Raw genomic sequence first — 17103 nt, 5'->3', positions numbered from 1 at the left:
AGTAGGGAGGACGAGATAGAAGCCCGGACTGGCTTGTAATGAAATGGAATGGAAGAACGAACCAGTGAGTAATGCCCTTGAACTCAGAGAGCATTACAAAACCATTAAGCACTGGTATCTCCCTATTCTTCCTCACCTGCAACCATGAGTCAGCTGGACTGACTGTGTCTGTTTTTTATTTTTTATTATTTCTTCGGATATCCACTGCCTTGGAAATGTAATACCTTAGGGTTTCGCTGCTTTCTGGTTCACTGAACCAGGTGTTGTGTTTAGCAAAAATAAAAAGAATTCAGTAGGATTTGTCCAGACAGCATCCTCCAACTCATGTTTTTTCTTCTTCTTCTTTTTTTTCTTTTGGTGTTTTGGAGGTGCTTTCGTGTCTCAAGGTGATCTGGGGCAACAAATTGCGAAACTTCCTCCTGATTTAAAAAAACAAAGTGGCTGAACACAACCAAAAAAAAGAACTGACACACATCCTTTGAATAACACTTCTTTTTATGTCTATTTAACAAAATATTTTGTTGTCTAAATGAATAATACATATTTTGTAATTTCTGATCACATTTGTTTTTTTACTCCAGCTGAGATTTCAGAATACACATTTTACTTTTGAAGATATTTACATATAAACAACTAATGGAGCACCAAGGATCGCTTTGAAATTTGGACTCTGTTTTTCAGTTTCGATTGAACTTGTGTGAGCATGTATTCAAATACAATCAAATATGCTCATGAGTTAAAATGTTCCTATGACCCGAGTCCACTATCAACAAATCCTTAGTGCTTGCCCCCCATCCAAAAAATAATACAATTGATTGTATAGTAACAGTGTTTTAATCTTTCTTTACCACATCTGTGTTAGTTTTCAGGCACACTTCATTTAACAGTTTTGTTGCAGAATAAAATAATGAGGGGAAAAAACACAATCGTTGATAGTTTCCAGCTACAGTAAGTCGGTGTCTCGTGGAAAAAGCAGAACTGGGGAACCTGTACAAAATGCCGATGTTCAAGCCTGCAGTGTGAAGACAGGACAGATGGAATTGTTTGAACAAAACATTTGCAAACGTACAAAAAGACTCAACTTTCTTGCAAGAAAGTCCACAAAGACAGACAGAGCAGCCAATCCGTCCTTCCACGTATTTTCAAGGAGAATAGTAATGGGAGGCTAGGAGAACAGCAGATATGTGCTGCTTTTTTGAAAGGTAGTTTGTTTTGTTCTACTAAAGCCCACAGCTTTATGCTTAATCATGTAATTTCTTAAAGAAAGCCACTGGGATAATCTACTGATTAACAAGTGATTTTACTTAAAATGCAAATTAGCAAAAAAAAAACCTCAAAAAACAAATGCAGCAGTGCAGCACTGTGGCATGCCTGCATCCAATCTACTGCAATGAAGCATAAATCCAGCTATAAATTTACAGTTTCCTGATAGATTTGTTCTCTGAGAGCAACCCGAATAACAACGCCGTTCCAACATTTGCAGCAACACTCAATCTAAAGTCTAGGCTATTTTATTTTCTGTTGACAACCACTTCACCTTCTGTCGTTCTTCTTTCCAGCTAAGGCAATGAGAGCAGCTCACCAAATCAAGAAAATGAGAAACCATTGTTCATCCAATTTAGCTTCCTAAAAGCTGTGCGCTTCAGAGGCGTTGGAAATGCATTTGTGAGAGCAAGCACTACAGTGAGCTACAATGTCACATTGCAATAAGGATCAAGTAGCTTTCGTGTGCAAATCGTATCCACCACTTTTGCATCTTCTCTCTTTTTCTTTTCCTCTCTCTTTTTTTTTTACCTTTATCAAATGCCTGTGTATTTTTAGATTCAGCCTCTTGAGTTTCGGCTGTGAATGAACTGCTCTTGTCCTTGTACTCGTGTTGAACCCACTGGCTGTTTCTAGAATGTTGGAGGATAAAACAATGAATAGTTTTGGGGGTAAAATCTAACAGTAAATCACAGCAAGGAGGAAAGATACAAGCCAGCACTTAGAAAAGTCCAGAGCTGTTCAGTCTGTGTGATTGCCAAAGGCCATACTTTGTGAAATCTTATCTGGAACAGTAGCAATAAGGCATCTGTGGTGGCAGCGTAGCCTTTTGAGTCCTGTCCATGCAGTATGTGGTGCTGTCACTTTGAACTCTCTTTCTTTCTGTTCAGTCAGTCTCGGCTTTGACCTGTAATTCTAACTTTTTTTTTTCTCCTTGTTTTGGATACATCTAAAAGCTGAATAATTAGATGGCATTTAAAGTAATTATGATGAATGAATTTCCTTTCATAATTCTGAAATGTCTGGAGCACAGAGGCTGCAGCTGATAAACCATTCGTGTCAGTGTTGCTTTATGAGCCTGCAGACCTCTCGCCAGATAGATGAGCTCTGTCTGTGCACAACAAAAGATGATAAATCAAAGCAGCTAAAAGATGAAAATGATGCAAACTCTGTTGTTGCTCTTAGATAACATGGTATTTTTAAAAAAAGTAAAGGTGTGTGAAGTTATGTGTTAGTATTGTTATCTGAAGTCATACAGATTGTTGTGAGAGTTTGTAGAAAAAGTCAGTCTGCCATTTTAGCTGATTTCTGAAATGGAATAGTTTAAATAATTTGGTAATGCGCTTAGGATGCAAAAATAGCAACACTAGTATTTTAGTGGATATTTACTATACACTGTTTCACAATAGAGTTTTGTTTTAAGTTTTCTCAGCCATTTTTGATGCAGTTGTATAAAATGACAACATTTTAGCATTTTTCAAATTGAGAGGATGTACTGCATTTTGATTCAAATGCAAGTTAACATGTAACAAATCAATGCCTTGAGCTCCAATAGACTTGGAAATTTAGAGAAACGACATATTCACCAGCTAGTTAATTTCCCTGGGATGTCTGCATCTGTGAACAAAGGAGACAGTGTAGCTAGAACAATAATTGGAAAATGCTGCGTAGACGAACTGAAACGATGCTTCAAAATAAAAAATTAAGTGGAACTTGAGATGATGGGATTAGATAACTATATTAATCCCCTGTGGTACAGCTGTGAGGAATTTTATATCTCAGAGGACTTAATTACCTCAAGAAAAAGGTATTAAGAGGAGCAAATAATGGCATATAGCATACTGTAGGTTGTTTGTGCTGTATTTTTAAAGCTAGGTTGGTTCTCATGCTGTGGGAGTGGGTTAAGTAACTCTAGGGTTTTATATATATATATATATATACATATATATATATATATATGGAATGCCCTTTTCCATTCCCTTTTTCGAAGGTAATATTATTGACTCCACCTAATTAAACTTTAATGTTCCTCTATTTGTCTTCATAATATGACATTTTCTTGTTTTACAGTAGGTGAAGATATAGGTTGTTTGAAGACTGTTGGCTTGCCATCACTGAGGAATTATAATTTTGCAGCAAAATCACTGCAATAAGTTTTTGGGCTATTACAGTGGAAGTCTGATGATCTCTTCAAAGAATCTTACCTAAAATCTCTTATGTATTTAAGTTGATAACCCCGGATTTTTGAAATAGGGTTGTTTTACTGAGTTATGAGCAGAAATCTTACCTACCGTAGATAACACTTGTTAACTTCACTTAGTGTAAACCCAGATTGGTTGGTCAGAAAGGCTCAATGTAATGGCTAGTACATGACAGGCCAACACTAAAGTAACTTCACCATTATAGTAATTTTTGTAGGTGTTATTTTGTAAAGCATTAAGAACTACAGTAAAAATCAAAAAATTTAAGTGAACATTTTTACAGGACTTACTATTAGGTAATTACTCGGATGAGAAATACTTTTGTTTCTTTACATTTTATGTAGGAACATTTTTGGTAGTGCCCAATCTCTTTCCTTTATTTCTTGCATAAATACTCATTGACTTTTGTGAAAATAACCATATAATGCAAGCGTGATGATGATAACAATTCAAAGCTTCATAAAATAACATTTACTTAAACTTTAATGAGTTTTTTGAGAATTGTTATAAGAATGTCATATAATTTAATCCTCGGTATCTTGTTAACATCAGTCTCTGTGACCAAATAATATGGGTTTACACTAAGAGACGATGTAAAGATATTCATTTCCTGTTGGTAAGACATTAACTTCTTAAAACCTTTTAACATACATTTAAAAGATTCCTAACAGCCTCTTTAAAACTGAACTTTACCCAGTTTACTTTTCAAGACATGCAGCAGATATCCATACTTTGGGATTCTTCTAAAATTAGTTTTAATGCCTTTTAAGGTGACATACCTCTTTAGTCACAGGTCTTTAATCCTCTGTTCATTGCTGTCTCATTACAGAGGGCTAGAAGCTGCTATTAAGCAACTCATCCATCACTGCACAGGAATGGGGTTTAAAAGGTTAACGGAAACAGATTTTCTTGAAACGTGGGGAACAAAAATCCTTGTGATAAATGGCGGGAGCACACGGAAAATCACCTTTGGATTAATGAGTAGTATTTATCAAGTGAAAGATTTTATGTTTATGGTGCTTGGTAAAGTGCTTTACTATATTTGACTTGATATTTATTATTGTGATGGGCACACAGCTGCTCTACACTGGCTTAGACATTCTGTTACAGTTAAGAGAGAGCAAAGTGAAATCTGTGACATAATCAGTGTTACATTTTAGAGCTCTGTATCTTAGCACGCCTTATGCATGTGGTTTATGCGCCTCAGTGAGTGCAGAGCGACAAACTGTCATGAGACAGTGGATGAATGACACGGCTGTATCGTCCCATGGACATCACACTTGTGAATGCTGTCTAAAAGCGTTTCGCCATGTGCAGATTTCCCCCTTTGTGTGCTGGTTCGTGCTAAATGTGCCCAGCAAGCAGGCTTTGCCAAGCACCCAGCTGGATGATTTATTACAGAATACTCCTGATTAAGGAAAATTAAAGCAGGCTGCTCTTGGCTCACTAAGTGCTTTGATAACAAGTTCAAGCAGTTAGTTAGTTGGCAGATCTGGATCTGAAAAAAACAAACAAAGAAACCAGTTGGTCAGGAAGGGCTGTAGTTTCTACTCATCAAAAGGGTAGCAATGGCTGCCATCTTGCTTGCGCGTGGTAATGCTGAACTCCTTAGTTTGTGCTGCTCTTACACAGAGACATGGCACAAAGTAATGGGATGTTTGTAAAGAAAAAAAAACCTGTTTGTTAGGATTTTTGTGGATAATGAAATATGACAATGGGAGGGTAGCAATGAGCAACAGCCACATTGATTTTAAAAAGTCTTATGAAGACAAACGTTAATGTGCCTTTTGTAAACAAGCTCTCGGCGGGAAGTTGGGGAGCTCAAGTTTATCTGCAGTGATAATCCTAGTATAACCAGGAGAACATGAAAAAGCTCAGTAAAGTGTGCTTTCAATTTTTTTCTTCTTTTTTTTTTTCTTCTTGCTGTTCGAACTTTACAACACCAGCGTGGCCGTGAAGAACATATAGTAACAACAAGCTGAAGACATACATACAGAAACTTGACATGAGCAGTTCAACATTGCCGGTGTATAGGAAAGAGTTCAAGAAGCTTAGAAAGTTTCTGAGAGAAAGCAGCAGAGTCAACTTTTGAAAATATATAGGCCGAGTAAAACTGCAGGGCGGAAACAGCCGTGAACAAGTTCCATTATCTTCTCACTGGCAAAAATTTTGTATTTGTGTGAAGTTCATAAGAGCATTTCTTTAATTCTACACTGTCTCTCGTTTTTTTTTTTTTTTTAGTCTTTTTGTTTTTTGTTTTTTTTGTAGGAATTGTGCTCATGCCCTGTCAATCATATAAAATGGCGCAGTAGGCAGAGCTTCGCCTGAGTTTATTCACCATCCGCAGTGGAGTCTCTCTTTATGAAGACTGGCCGTTGAGACATTCCCGCCGCAAGCACTGCGCCGGCTTCCACCAGTCTCCGTTGTGGCAGCGGCAGATGGTGCAGTCGTCCACCTTTACTTCCTTTCCGGCTGGGATGATCGTCGTTCCGGCAAAGCAATTTGGACCTGCCGCATGAGAAGGAATGGGGGGGGGGGGAGGAAGTAGAAACACAGGAAACGAGAAGTGAGAACGACAAGAAATGGATGCATCTCCCCGGAGAGCTTTCTCTTTGCAGAAGGGGTGGTGGAGTGATGCAGAGAACTGGGGGGAGTTAGGGGAGTCAGAGCAGACGCACAGATCTTTTCACAGGCACGCACCGATGGGCTTGTTTTTGCAACACTAAAGCGCTTTTGTTAGTCTCCCCTTCTCCCTCGACATGGAGCGTTTTGCATCCTAATGCGCCACGAGCAGAGGAGCCTGCCAGGCGCTGGCTTGGCAGCACTGAGAGGCTGGAGTGCACAAAGAGAGGCAGAGGAAGAGAGAGAAAGCTGCTTTGAGAGGGCAGAGGGAGGGTTGGTGTTAATCACTTCACTTCTGTATGAAAGAGCCACAGAACTCCTTATAGTTTTCTTTTTATTTCTCCTACAAATGCAAGAACAGACTTGCAAGGCAATAAAGTACTCAGATTAATTTTGACATCTGATTTATCCTTAAAGCTCAGTAGGATTTACCTTTGTGGATTCCATCTTGTTGATAGGATTCCTTTTTAAAATGTGCTTGTGCTTGCTTGTGTGCCTCTGGAACACACATCATTCCCATGTATTTGGTAATCTGAGCTGGTACAAAGGCAGATACTGTTTATAGATTACAATGTTTTATTTTAAGCTAAATCTGCTGCGACCTCCATGATGTTTCAGGTAAAAACCGAGCAGTTTTCTTATTTGTTTTATTTTTTTCCTTTCCTAAAGGAGAACTTAAGGTATCTCTCCCCATCCCTCCTGAGACAAAATAAGTAGAAGATATGCAGACTTTGCCTAGTTTTACTCATTTAAGCAAAGTTATCAACAGCTCAATTGGCGTGACAATCACTTGAGATTGCTCTCAGCATTCAGCTCTGTACAACCTGCATGACTGAAGACTCCTCTACAACTTGTTATAAAAAACAAAATGTGTCATCATAACTCTTGAAGACAGAGTCTCTTTCAGGGCCAGTAGTCATTTTAGTGTCCGTATAAAACTGATTTAGTGTGAGTTAATCTAATGTGAGAGGTGTAAATGGCTGTCAGCTGGAAAAGTTACATGGCTCCTGTCCGTGTACCTGCCACATGTCTGGAAATTGGAGGAGAACATTTCAACCATTTTAGAAAAACAAAAAGATTTTCACTCACCAGCGACTTTATTAGCTGCATCTTGCTAATACCATGTTGGACCCCACTTTAACGTCAGAAGTGTCTTAATTAGTTCTAGTTTACATTAAACCAGATGTCAGAAATATTCTTTGTGGTGACTGTGGAGGTGACTCATTTCATACTCATGAAATGAGTTTTTTTTTTGTTTTTTTTACCTCTGAGACATTGTGTATGATACTCCTGAAGTCTTTGGAATATGGGTAAGCTTTGAACATAAACATGGCCAGCAGCAGTACTTAGGGAGTCTCTGGTTCTTAAAAAATGCTCAGTTAATACTAAGGAGCCTAAAGTGTGCCAAGAAAATATTCCCCACCATCACAGTGTTCACAAGGCAGGGTGGATCAGTGCTTTCATGTCTTTGGCCAAACTCTGACCCTAACAAAATCAAGACTAGTTGAACTTTGAAACATTTTTTTTTTCCAATCTGTTGTTCAATTCTGATGGGCTTGAGTGAATTGGGCCCTCAGTTTCCTCAGGTTAGCAAACAGGAAGGCACCCGGTGTTATCTTTTGCTGCTACTGCAGCCCATCTGCTTTAAGGTTTAACACATCATGGGATTCAGAAATGGTGAACTGCAGACCTTAGCTCTAAGGAGTGGTTCTTTAAGAAGTTTTTACCTTTCTATCATCTGGAACCTGGAATCTGTTTATTCTCCTCTGACATAATTGATAACTAAAACTGCAGCTCACTTGATGCTATTTTGTTTCTATTTTGTGGGTCATTTTCTGTAAACTCAGCGATCCCTGTGCATAAATATCCCTGTAGATTGGCATTTTCTAAAAACTCTGACCAGTCATCTGGCACCAGCAAAATGCATTGAGTTGAAGTGCCATGATTGGCTGACTCACTAATTATGTTGACAAGCCGTTAAAAAGGTATACCTAACAAAGTGGTCAGTCTATTTGCAGCTGTGGTATAAAAACTATGATACTAATTAACTTAAAAAAAAAAAAAATATTTGCAATTAATCAGGCCTCATTATAGTTCTGCCCTAACCATAAGTTCAAAAATCGAAGTGAATAAATAATCTTTAAAATCAAGTGCAAATTTAAAGGCAAGATATTATGTAAAATAAACTTTTTGGAGCTTTATATCATGTTATAATGTTATTCCCTCTTCAGAAACATTTCTGTGCTTTGATTCTTGTCTTGCATGCTTCATGAATTCTTGAATCTCCCTTGGCAGCTATTTAGGGATGTCTATTTCTGTAACGCTCCTCCTTGGGGCTGCAGCCTCCAGCTGAGCTTCTGTCTCACAGAGCGCCGCTTCCTGTGACTCCTCCACACAACTCCACCAGACTAGTGGCAGCAGCAATTAGCAAACACCTGGTAGAACTAAGAGTCTGCTGAACTTATCATACAAACTATTTCTAAGACAAACGCTCCTAAGAAGTTGTAAACAACATAATGAGAAGTGCTGTGATGACGTGCTTAAGGATGTGTCAGAGAGTGTCAGAGTTTCTTAAAGATACAGAGGGAATTTTAAGATGTCAAATTTCTTTTGTCAGGTTTGTTATTCACAGCAACATAACATAGTTACTTGATAGTGCTATAAAGTGGCAGACACATACCCAGACACATACCCAGTATGTGTCTGGGTAATACATGGCACTACTACTTTAAAATAATCTTGACCCACAGGTTAGAGTCAGCTTTGGTGCCCTGAAAACACAAGATCCACTACATAATGATAGCCACAAATAAACTTCAAGGCGTTTAGTCTTAGTAGTCCTAGTTTTGTGTTTGTACTTTCTTCTAAATGTTTTTAAATAGTTAGTTTAAGAAATATATTTTCCCTCAAACTAAAGTAATATTTGCAAAAAGTAGGTGGAAAAAAAGCAAATATCCCTGAACAGTAAGCCAAAAGAACACAATGTCTACCAGGAGTTCTCATCTTCCTCATATGCCTTAGCATAGATAATTTCAATCTTATTCGGTGGTTGGGTAGAGGATGTTGACCTGGTAAAGGTCCCTTTGATGTGAGCTTAGAGGAGACACTAAAAGTGCTTGCCAAGTCTTAACTCCCATTGATCTACCTCTAGACAGCTGGCACAGGTTACAGGACAAACTCAGTTGAGGTTGATGTGGGAGGAGTGTGACCAGTGCTGCTGCCAAGTGTTAACATTTTACAGCCAGACAGGCTTAGGGACACAAGAACACAGTTTCAGCTTCCTGTTTTCCTCCACAAAGGATGTTTGATCCCTGGTCTTAAGTGCTCATCAGTTGATGACAATTTGTGAGGACAGAATAATTGCATATTTACCTGACATGTTTGCTGAATATCCACATCCATACTACTATTGAATTCATATTACATTTTATACAATTATAAGTTATATTTTTTTAACAAAGAAAACCATAATAGATGAGCTCAAACTCTCCATCTTAATAATCAAAGCCATGTCAATACAGTGAGACCTACAGGCATGGGTCTATTGTTTTATAAATTAAAGATAAAGTGGGATTACAGCAATCCAAATAGGGTAATACCCTGCCTCTTGTTCTAATATTTACTAATACCAACATCTAATCTTCTTTTGTTAAAGGTAGAGGAACTGTATTTGTTTTGCATGTTGTGGTTACCGCCCCCCAGGTTTTATTAATTCTTGTAAATGTGTTAGAATAATTGTGTTTTGTCCAGATCTGTTTTGGTGAAATCCTTTAATTTATTTTTTTAAACTTTTTTTTATCATTGCTCTTCATTTTTATTGCATGTTCCCTGCTTTTCTTTCATGTTGCTCTTGCTTCGTGCTCCCCCTTCACACCTAATTTGTTCCAATTTGCTAACTGTCACACCTGCCCTGGTTCTGTCCTTTACTCGCTGAGGGTAAATAAAGTTCCTGGTTTTTACAGGTTATTTTTTATATGTTTTGCATTGTATAGTCTGTTCTGTTAGCAAATTCTGTTCTCATTGTTTTACGGATTGTTATCTTTGACCGATATCACCTCTGGAGTCTAGCTTGAATACAGTCTCTTTCCTCCATTGCCTCACAACACTAAGAGCTTTTCTGTGACAGCTGACCCCCCCCTGCCCCCCCGTCCTCATCTCCCACAACCGATGGAGCAATTGGGTCCATGCCAACTACCCATTATAAGTTTTCATCATTAAAAGCAGAGTTTATTCACCTAGCTACAATATAAATATATGCAAGTGAGTTCTGTGAGGCTGCCAAGTACTGCCACATTAACCATCATATCCATTAAAAAATTTGTTATAATGACTTTGATATAGTAACATTCATTTCCTAAACAACCCATGGTTTGACATTTCTGCTTTGGGCTGATTTCAGTATTATATTGATGTATGTGATTAAATAGATGTTATAAAACATGTTGTTTTATAACATTATTTATTATTTGTGTCTCACTGAAAATATGATGGGAAGCATTTTTTTTTTTCTGAATCTAGTTGTTTCTAATTATTTGGCATCATTATTAGCAGAGGAGTCCCACAAGGATGAATCTTAGACCCACCGCTGTGTCTTATCAGTTGTTGTTTCTTTTCTTTAAAGGACCCATGTCTGAATGTTGATGATATCTACAGGCTTCTAAAAAGGCAAATAAATAAATAAATAAATAAATAACAGTGAAAATTGTACAACGCAGAGTACCAGAAAATAGCGCAAATGAGACCAGTCTTTTCTATGGTTATTTGAAGCACAATCCTGGGCTGCACTTCTCACATTTCCATTTGTCCAATGCTAGTCAACTGGCTAAAAAAAGCACAACACCTTTCCATAACTTACAAAAAAGTCAAAGTTGCATGTTTTGAAATATCAACCTTAGCAAAAAAATAAAAAAATAATAAAATATGTGGGCAGTTATGGTGCGGAAAGGAGCATCACACATCAGTCTCACCAAGTGTTAATTGCTTTCTATGTTCTATGTTCAAAAGCCATTAGATAATGTTATACATTTTTACTTTCATTTCTTTTTCATGTATAGTTACATGTTATTGTATTATGACAATACAATAACTGCTCTTGCCTCTTCCAAAGCCAAGAGTAACATTTTGACAAGCAAACATTTAATTGAAAAATACTTTTACATTTAATTGAAAATTTCAGACTCTGGTCTCGGTAAAAATCTTCTATAGTATATAATGCATAGATATTTCTCAGAACAGCAAAAAAGGAAAATATAATACAAGAACATCTTGCTCCACTCTGCCAAATAAATAAATAATTTTAAAAAATGCTTACTGAGCTCTTTTGCACAGCAGTGTAATTATTTAGTAAAATGCATGCCTCACCCTGACAGGTGGTTTGACTCAAGCTTGTCTTCATCCCACTTGTTTGTTCTCTGCCCAGAAGTGAAAGCTAAACATCACCCCCTCTTTGTCCTCTCTTCACATCCCCAAGCCTTCCACTTGTATTGCGATTTATGTGTATCCCAGAGTCTGACCAAACACCCTTGGGGCACCTGCAAACAGCAGGCCCTCCCTGAAATGCCAAGGGTGTCATTGTGTGCTGTCAGGCTGAATTAGATCTCCTCAAGCAGCTTCGGCAGCCTTGTTACTGTAGGTGTTTTTGTGTGAGAAAAGATGTGTTGGATTATTGCTATATACAAAGGACATAAACAAAAGATTTAGTGTAAAAGGAAATGTGCACTGTCTTGATGAAAAGCAGGTCAACTACTACGGAAGAATCGGTTTTCAAATGCACCTGCATGTATTTTAGTTTTCAATGCATTCTCTTTATGAATGCAGCATTGTGTTCAGGCTATGAATTTGATATTACCCAAAGTGCCCTTTGCGTGTGATGTTTCCAACAGCTTGACTTTAGTCATAAAGTTCCATCTGTCCCTGAGGAATTGGAACTTGCTAAGGGAAGCCGCCCACCTCGCCTTGCAAATAGTCAATGAACCATTGGAATCCTATAATTCTAATTTAGAGATTGGTTGTATGTGACAAGGGTGCCTGGGCGCTTGCAGATAAAAAGCCCTCCAAGGACCCATTAGTCCTTCGTACCATCGCCTTTAATCAATAGGCTAATGTTTACTTTGCTTAGTGTGTCATTTATAATTAAAACTAGTACTGCTCATTAGTGTCTTGTGGGCTAAAGGTAATAATTTTAATATATGAAACATCAATTACGTCCTCATCTTCTAAGGGCATAAAATCATCTGGTGACACTGTAGCTAAACTTGCTCTCAGTGGTTTATTGAAAACCTAATAACTCTAAAGAAATCTAATGCACGCCGATTTCCTGAGAATGTTAAGATGAATGTTTACCATGTTTACAGATGGGACAGCACTGCTCCGGCTCATAAACAGGGTTGACACACTCTGGGACAGCGCAGTCGGACACCACACAGTGTACCTCGTTATTTGGTTCACAGCGGCACCATTCACAGGGTGACGGCTGTGGAGAGAGGAAGAGAGAAGAAATCTGGGTCAGATGATTCATTTGGTTTTTACCTTAATGAATGTGTTTTTTGCATGCATGAGTGTCTGCTACAATTAAAACAAAAGTTGTTTTCAACATTCTGAAAGGCAAATGATAAATTAAGAAAAAAATACTCAAATTTATAATTCTTTTGCTCAGCCCTGGAAAAACAACTATTTTTTGTGTCTCAGTTTTTGTGTTACTCCTTACTGCAACTGTAGAAATCAGAGTGAAGCAGTGCCTTGAAATAAGATTTGGTTGTCTGGCATAACACAATTGATAGTCAATAATCTATTTTCAACAAACTTAGTATAATTTTAAAAATGTCATTTTGGATGAACAGAGTTTCTGCTCTGTTGAAAAATGTTCAATGGGTCACCCCATCGCATTTTTGCATTTTAGAAATTCTAGCTTTTTATTGTACATGAGGTGAAACAACCTCTAGGAAATGAGTATCTAGGAATAGAGTATTTTTATTGCATTATAATGCCACCACCACATTTCATTTTTAGGGATTATGTTTTCAGGGCAATGTGTATTAGTTTTTCACCACACATTGCATTTTGTAGGTAGTTCTGTTGTCATCTGACCACATAACCTTCTTCAACATTCGCTATTCCTGCATTTGTGGAAGAGTACAAAAAGGAACTGACAATGTTGTTTTAACAATGGCAACGTTTTCATCAAGGCCAGGATTTTGGAGTGCTGCAGACACAGTAAGGAAATTTCCTGTTGACAGGTTGCCCTGAGTCCTTCAGAGAACAGCAGAATTTAAACTAAGAATAAATTACACATTACTAATTAAACAAATACAAATTAGAGCATAGCTAGTAAGCAGAAGAAATTACGTGACATATGAAAACAACTGGTTTAACTAATTTTTCATTTTAGTGTCAGAGTAAAGATGGCTAAATACATATGGGCATCCCACTTTTTTATGTTTGCACAACAACAAAATATAATTTCCCTTGTACATCATAAGTGCCTGATACTGTTTGTTTAGTGTATAAATTAAAGTATTAATGGTGTGAGAATTCCTTTGTTCAAAAAGAATAGGGGATTTGGGAAAAGAGATGGTAACAAATAGTGTGAAAACTAGAAACTGCAACAGACTTAAGACTGAGGCTGATGTTGACTTTCCAACTGGTGAACAACCCAAAACATCCAATCAAAGCTACAATTGAATAATTTAGATCAAGGCATAATCATGTGCTACAATGACTCAGTCAAATCCAGTTGAGAACCTATGGCAAAAACTGAGTTGTTAAATATTCTCTAGTAGAGTTAAATGCTAATGATATGCTTTTAAGAGTATTATTTGTACAAAGTTTTAAATAGACTGAATAATTGCAGTTTTGCGTGATTGCTGAGGCACTGCAATTAAAACAGTCCAACAGCCAAGGATCAAAAATTCTGCAAATTAGTAAACACGCTTATATAGCTTTGACACTGAAATCAATCATAATGTTACTTCCAATACAATATTGGACTCTGGTGGCAGCGTTTTAACTATTTAAATGTATGTGTGCACACAAATCAGGTCAATAGACAGTATTAAGACAAATCACATATTAAAAAACCCCCCAAAAAACCATAGACGTTAATGAAGAAATATCATTGGCCACAGGGCTACTGTCTCTATGTCAGGGCAAAGAAGCCTGTGTAACATAACCCCTTTGTACAGACATGACACAGAAAGGACTCCTCCATTGTCATGCCAACTTTGGTCCTTACAACATTGACTTCATTCTTACATTTTTAAACAGACTATAAACATTATGACTGCTGCAAACCAAAGGGACTTTGCCTTGCTAATGAAATCATTTCAAAAATCAAATGCCTCAAAAATCAGGTTTTTGAGGCATTTTGGCCAAATAGGTGGATAGATGTGGATCTTATTGTCATATATTTTCCTGGACTTTGTGCCATTATAGTAAACTGTGAGGTAAATAAATCCACTGGTCTATACAACCGGTGTCATGTGGTGTTGATTAAATTATTTTTACACTTTCTGTGTATAAATGTTAAAGGAGCTTTAAGATAAATATGGGAGTGTTCAACTGAATCAAACAGGATTAAATCATATGATGGATGTGTTGGATGTTTTGATACAAAAATAAGGTTTTTGTAAGAAATTGTATTAATGTCTTCCATTTTGCTAATAATCTGCAGTGTTGTGCTAATTGCGTGAAGTGTTATAAAAAACCAGGCCCTGTTTTCAAAAGTAGACTTAAGCAAGGGAAAAAAAACTGTATTCTTCCACTTCACCATTATATTTGTCTTGGTCTACTTCTTAAAATCCAGTAAAATACATTTTAAGTATTTCGTTCGAATCTGGCAAAATGTGGAAAAGGTCAAGAGGGAATACTTTTTTCAATAAACTGTGAATGTACATGACAGCAATCTGCTGCTCTTCCAAATTAGTAAAGTAAAAAACATTAGTAAGGTAAAAAAAATGGTTTAGTGAGAAAATTGTGACTAAATTAAGATAACATTTGTACATAAACTTAAAAGGAGGAAAAAAGCCTGGTGTATGAAAATACACTTGAGGCCAAATAAACTTCACTGTTCAGCAAATTCTCAAGCTGGCCTGGCTAAATACAATAAATAAATGAATATTAAATGTGTAGCTATGAATTATTGCAATTATAGGCTTGTTCTTACTCCTATTTACTGTCATCATAGGGTAAACAGCTGCTAGCTTTGGCAACAAGAAGTCCTTTGGCAAGAAAATGACCATGTTGCAGCACTGACACTGTGCTTGGGGATTGATGGGTTATTCATTTTGTTTATATCATCAGCTATGTCAGATGCTGTAACTCCCACAAAATTACTAAATCTGCAAGCAACTGCAACAACAGCTGCACAGCACAGGTTTATGCAAATAAGCAATTTAATGTTTCAGGGAGACTTTATTAGCTCTTTATGTCCTTGTGCATTATGTCTGTATTGTCTGGGGTCGTAGTTATAAATCTAAAATCATCTTTTTGTTGGGAAAACAATATCTCTCTATTTCAGTATGTTATACTTATGAAACACAATAATAGTAAATGTTGACCTCTAGCCATTTTAAAAATTCTTTCATGCAATGATTACATATTTTTTTTGGGTTGATAAATATGGTAAAGATGAAAAAATTAAATTCACAAAAATAAAAATGGAAAAGTGGAATTTGGGAAATAAATTGATTTCATAGGGTAAGAATCTTGACACCCCCCCCAAGCATTAGGCTCCCACCACCATATTTCACCCCATGATGACCCTTCGCAACGCAGGCGGCACTCTTGACTTCCTATTGCATCCTAAGATTTTCTACGGTGTCAAGCAACTCACTTTTTCTTGCTAATACTTTGTACTGTGGCCACTCAAAGCTGAAGACATTTAGATCTGGTCTTGTAGCTTGTTTCAAAGTGGTAAGGAGCCTCAATGCAGTGAAGACCAGTGAAGCCACAGTTCTTCACTGGTCTTCACTGAGCTGTTTTATTTTTATCATGTCTTGTCACATCTTGTCATTTTTCAGTCTGAAACATTTAAAAATGACAAACTTTAAGCAAGTATTCAACTTACTTTTTTATTAGGCCCACCTTTCTGTATTAAAAATTATACATTTCTCTGAATATAAAAGTCTTATCTCAAATATTGTGTTTCCTTAGCTGTAAGAACAAAAATCATAAGTAACATTTAAGGGCCAGAAAACCTCAGTCCATGTGTAATTAATCTACCAAATATTTACTTCATAAATTTAATTACAGAAATGAATGAAACTTTAAACAATATTGTAACATACAGAATATGAAAGTGAAATGACTGAAATGCTATGGAGAATATTAATCAAAGAAGCAAGATGACTCTCCGGGATGTGCAGACATCCACAGCTCAGGTGGGGAAATCTGTCCATAAATTTGCCTTTAAAGAAGTTTGGCTGGAAGAAAGCAGTTGTAAAAACAAATGTGTTAGAAGTTCTGTTTGCAGAGTACTTTGAGCCATATAGGGGACACAGCAACATGCACAGGAAGGCACTCTGGTAAAATAAGACCAAAAGTGCTAGGTGTGACAGAAAATGAACACTTCAAAACACATTGACCAAACACCATCTCCACCATAAGGCACAGTGGTGTCAATATCTCACTCTGGGGAGACTTTTCTTTGGCAGAAGCAAGGAAACTGGACAAAATTACTGGGGAAGTGGATGTAAATAAATAAAAAAAACAATGCTGGAGAAAAAAAAAAAGATGTAAAAAGCTTGGGAAATATGACTTGAACTGCTGTAGTAGACCTTACAGCAAAAATAACAACCTTAGACATATAAGTTTGTAGAGACGGGCGTAAAAGTCATGATTTAGGAAGACTGAATACAAATGCATACAACAACCATATTCTTATTTTTATCTTTAAAATCATCCATTATTTTATTTCTAGATGATAGTAGTGCTTGAACAGTTTTTCCATTTTTAGTTTAGGTCACCATTATAGACATGATCTCTGGAAAGAATACAAGCTAGAACTCAATGGCTAAATAAG

The 17103-nt window shown here is 36.9% G+C and overlaps 1 protein-coding gene across 2 annotated transcripts in view; it reads right to left on the bottom strand.

The window, feature by feature from the left end:
* Positions 1-498: 498 nt before the first annotated feature.
* vwc2l (von Willebrand factor C domain containing 2 like) overlaps positions 499-17103 on the bottom strand; it is a 31797-nt gene continuing 15192 nt past the window's right edge. For both annotated transcript variants that reach the window (XM_044130866.1, XM_044130867.1), the window contains exons 3-4: positions 12429-12558; positions 499-5972 (exon numbers count right to left, since the gene is read on the bottom strand). In XM_044130866.1, the coding sequence (XP_043986801.1) occupies positions 5824-5972; positions 12429-12558 (279 nt within the window). In that variant the 3' untranslated portion in view covers positions 499-5823. The remainder of the gene's footprint in view (positions 5973-12428; positions 12559-17103) is intronic.

This window comes from Gambusia affinis, linkage group LG11 (genome assembly GCF_019740435.1).
Source record: "Gambusia affinis linkage group LG11, SWU_Gaff_1.0, whole genome shotgun sequence".
Taxonomy (NCBI): Eukaryota; Metazoa; Chordata; class Actinopteri; order Cyprinodontiformes; family Poeciliidae; genus Gambusia; species Gambusia affinis.
The sequence above is the reverse complement of the archived record's forward strand: the minus strand, read 5'-3'. Positions and strand labels throughout refer to the sequence as shown.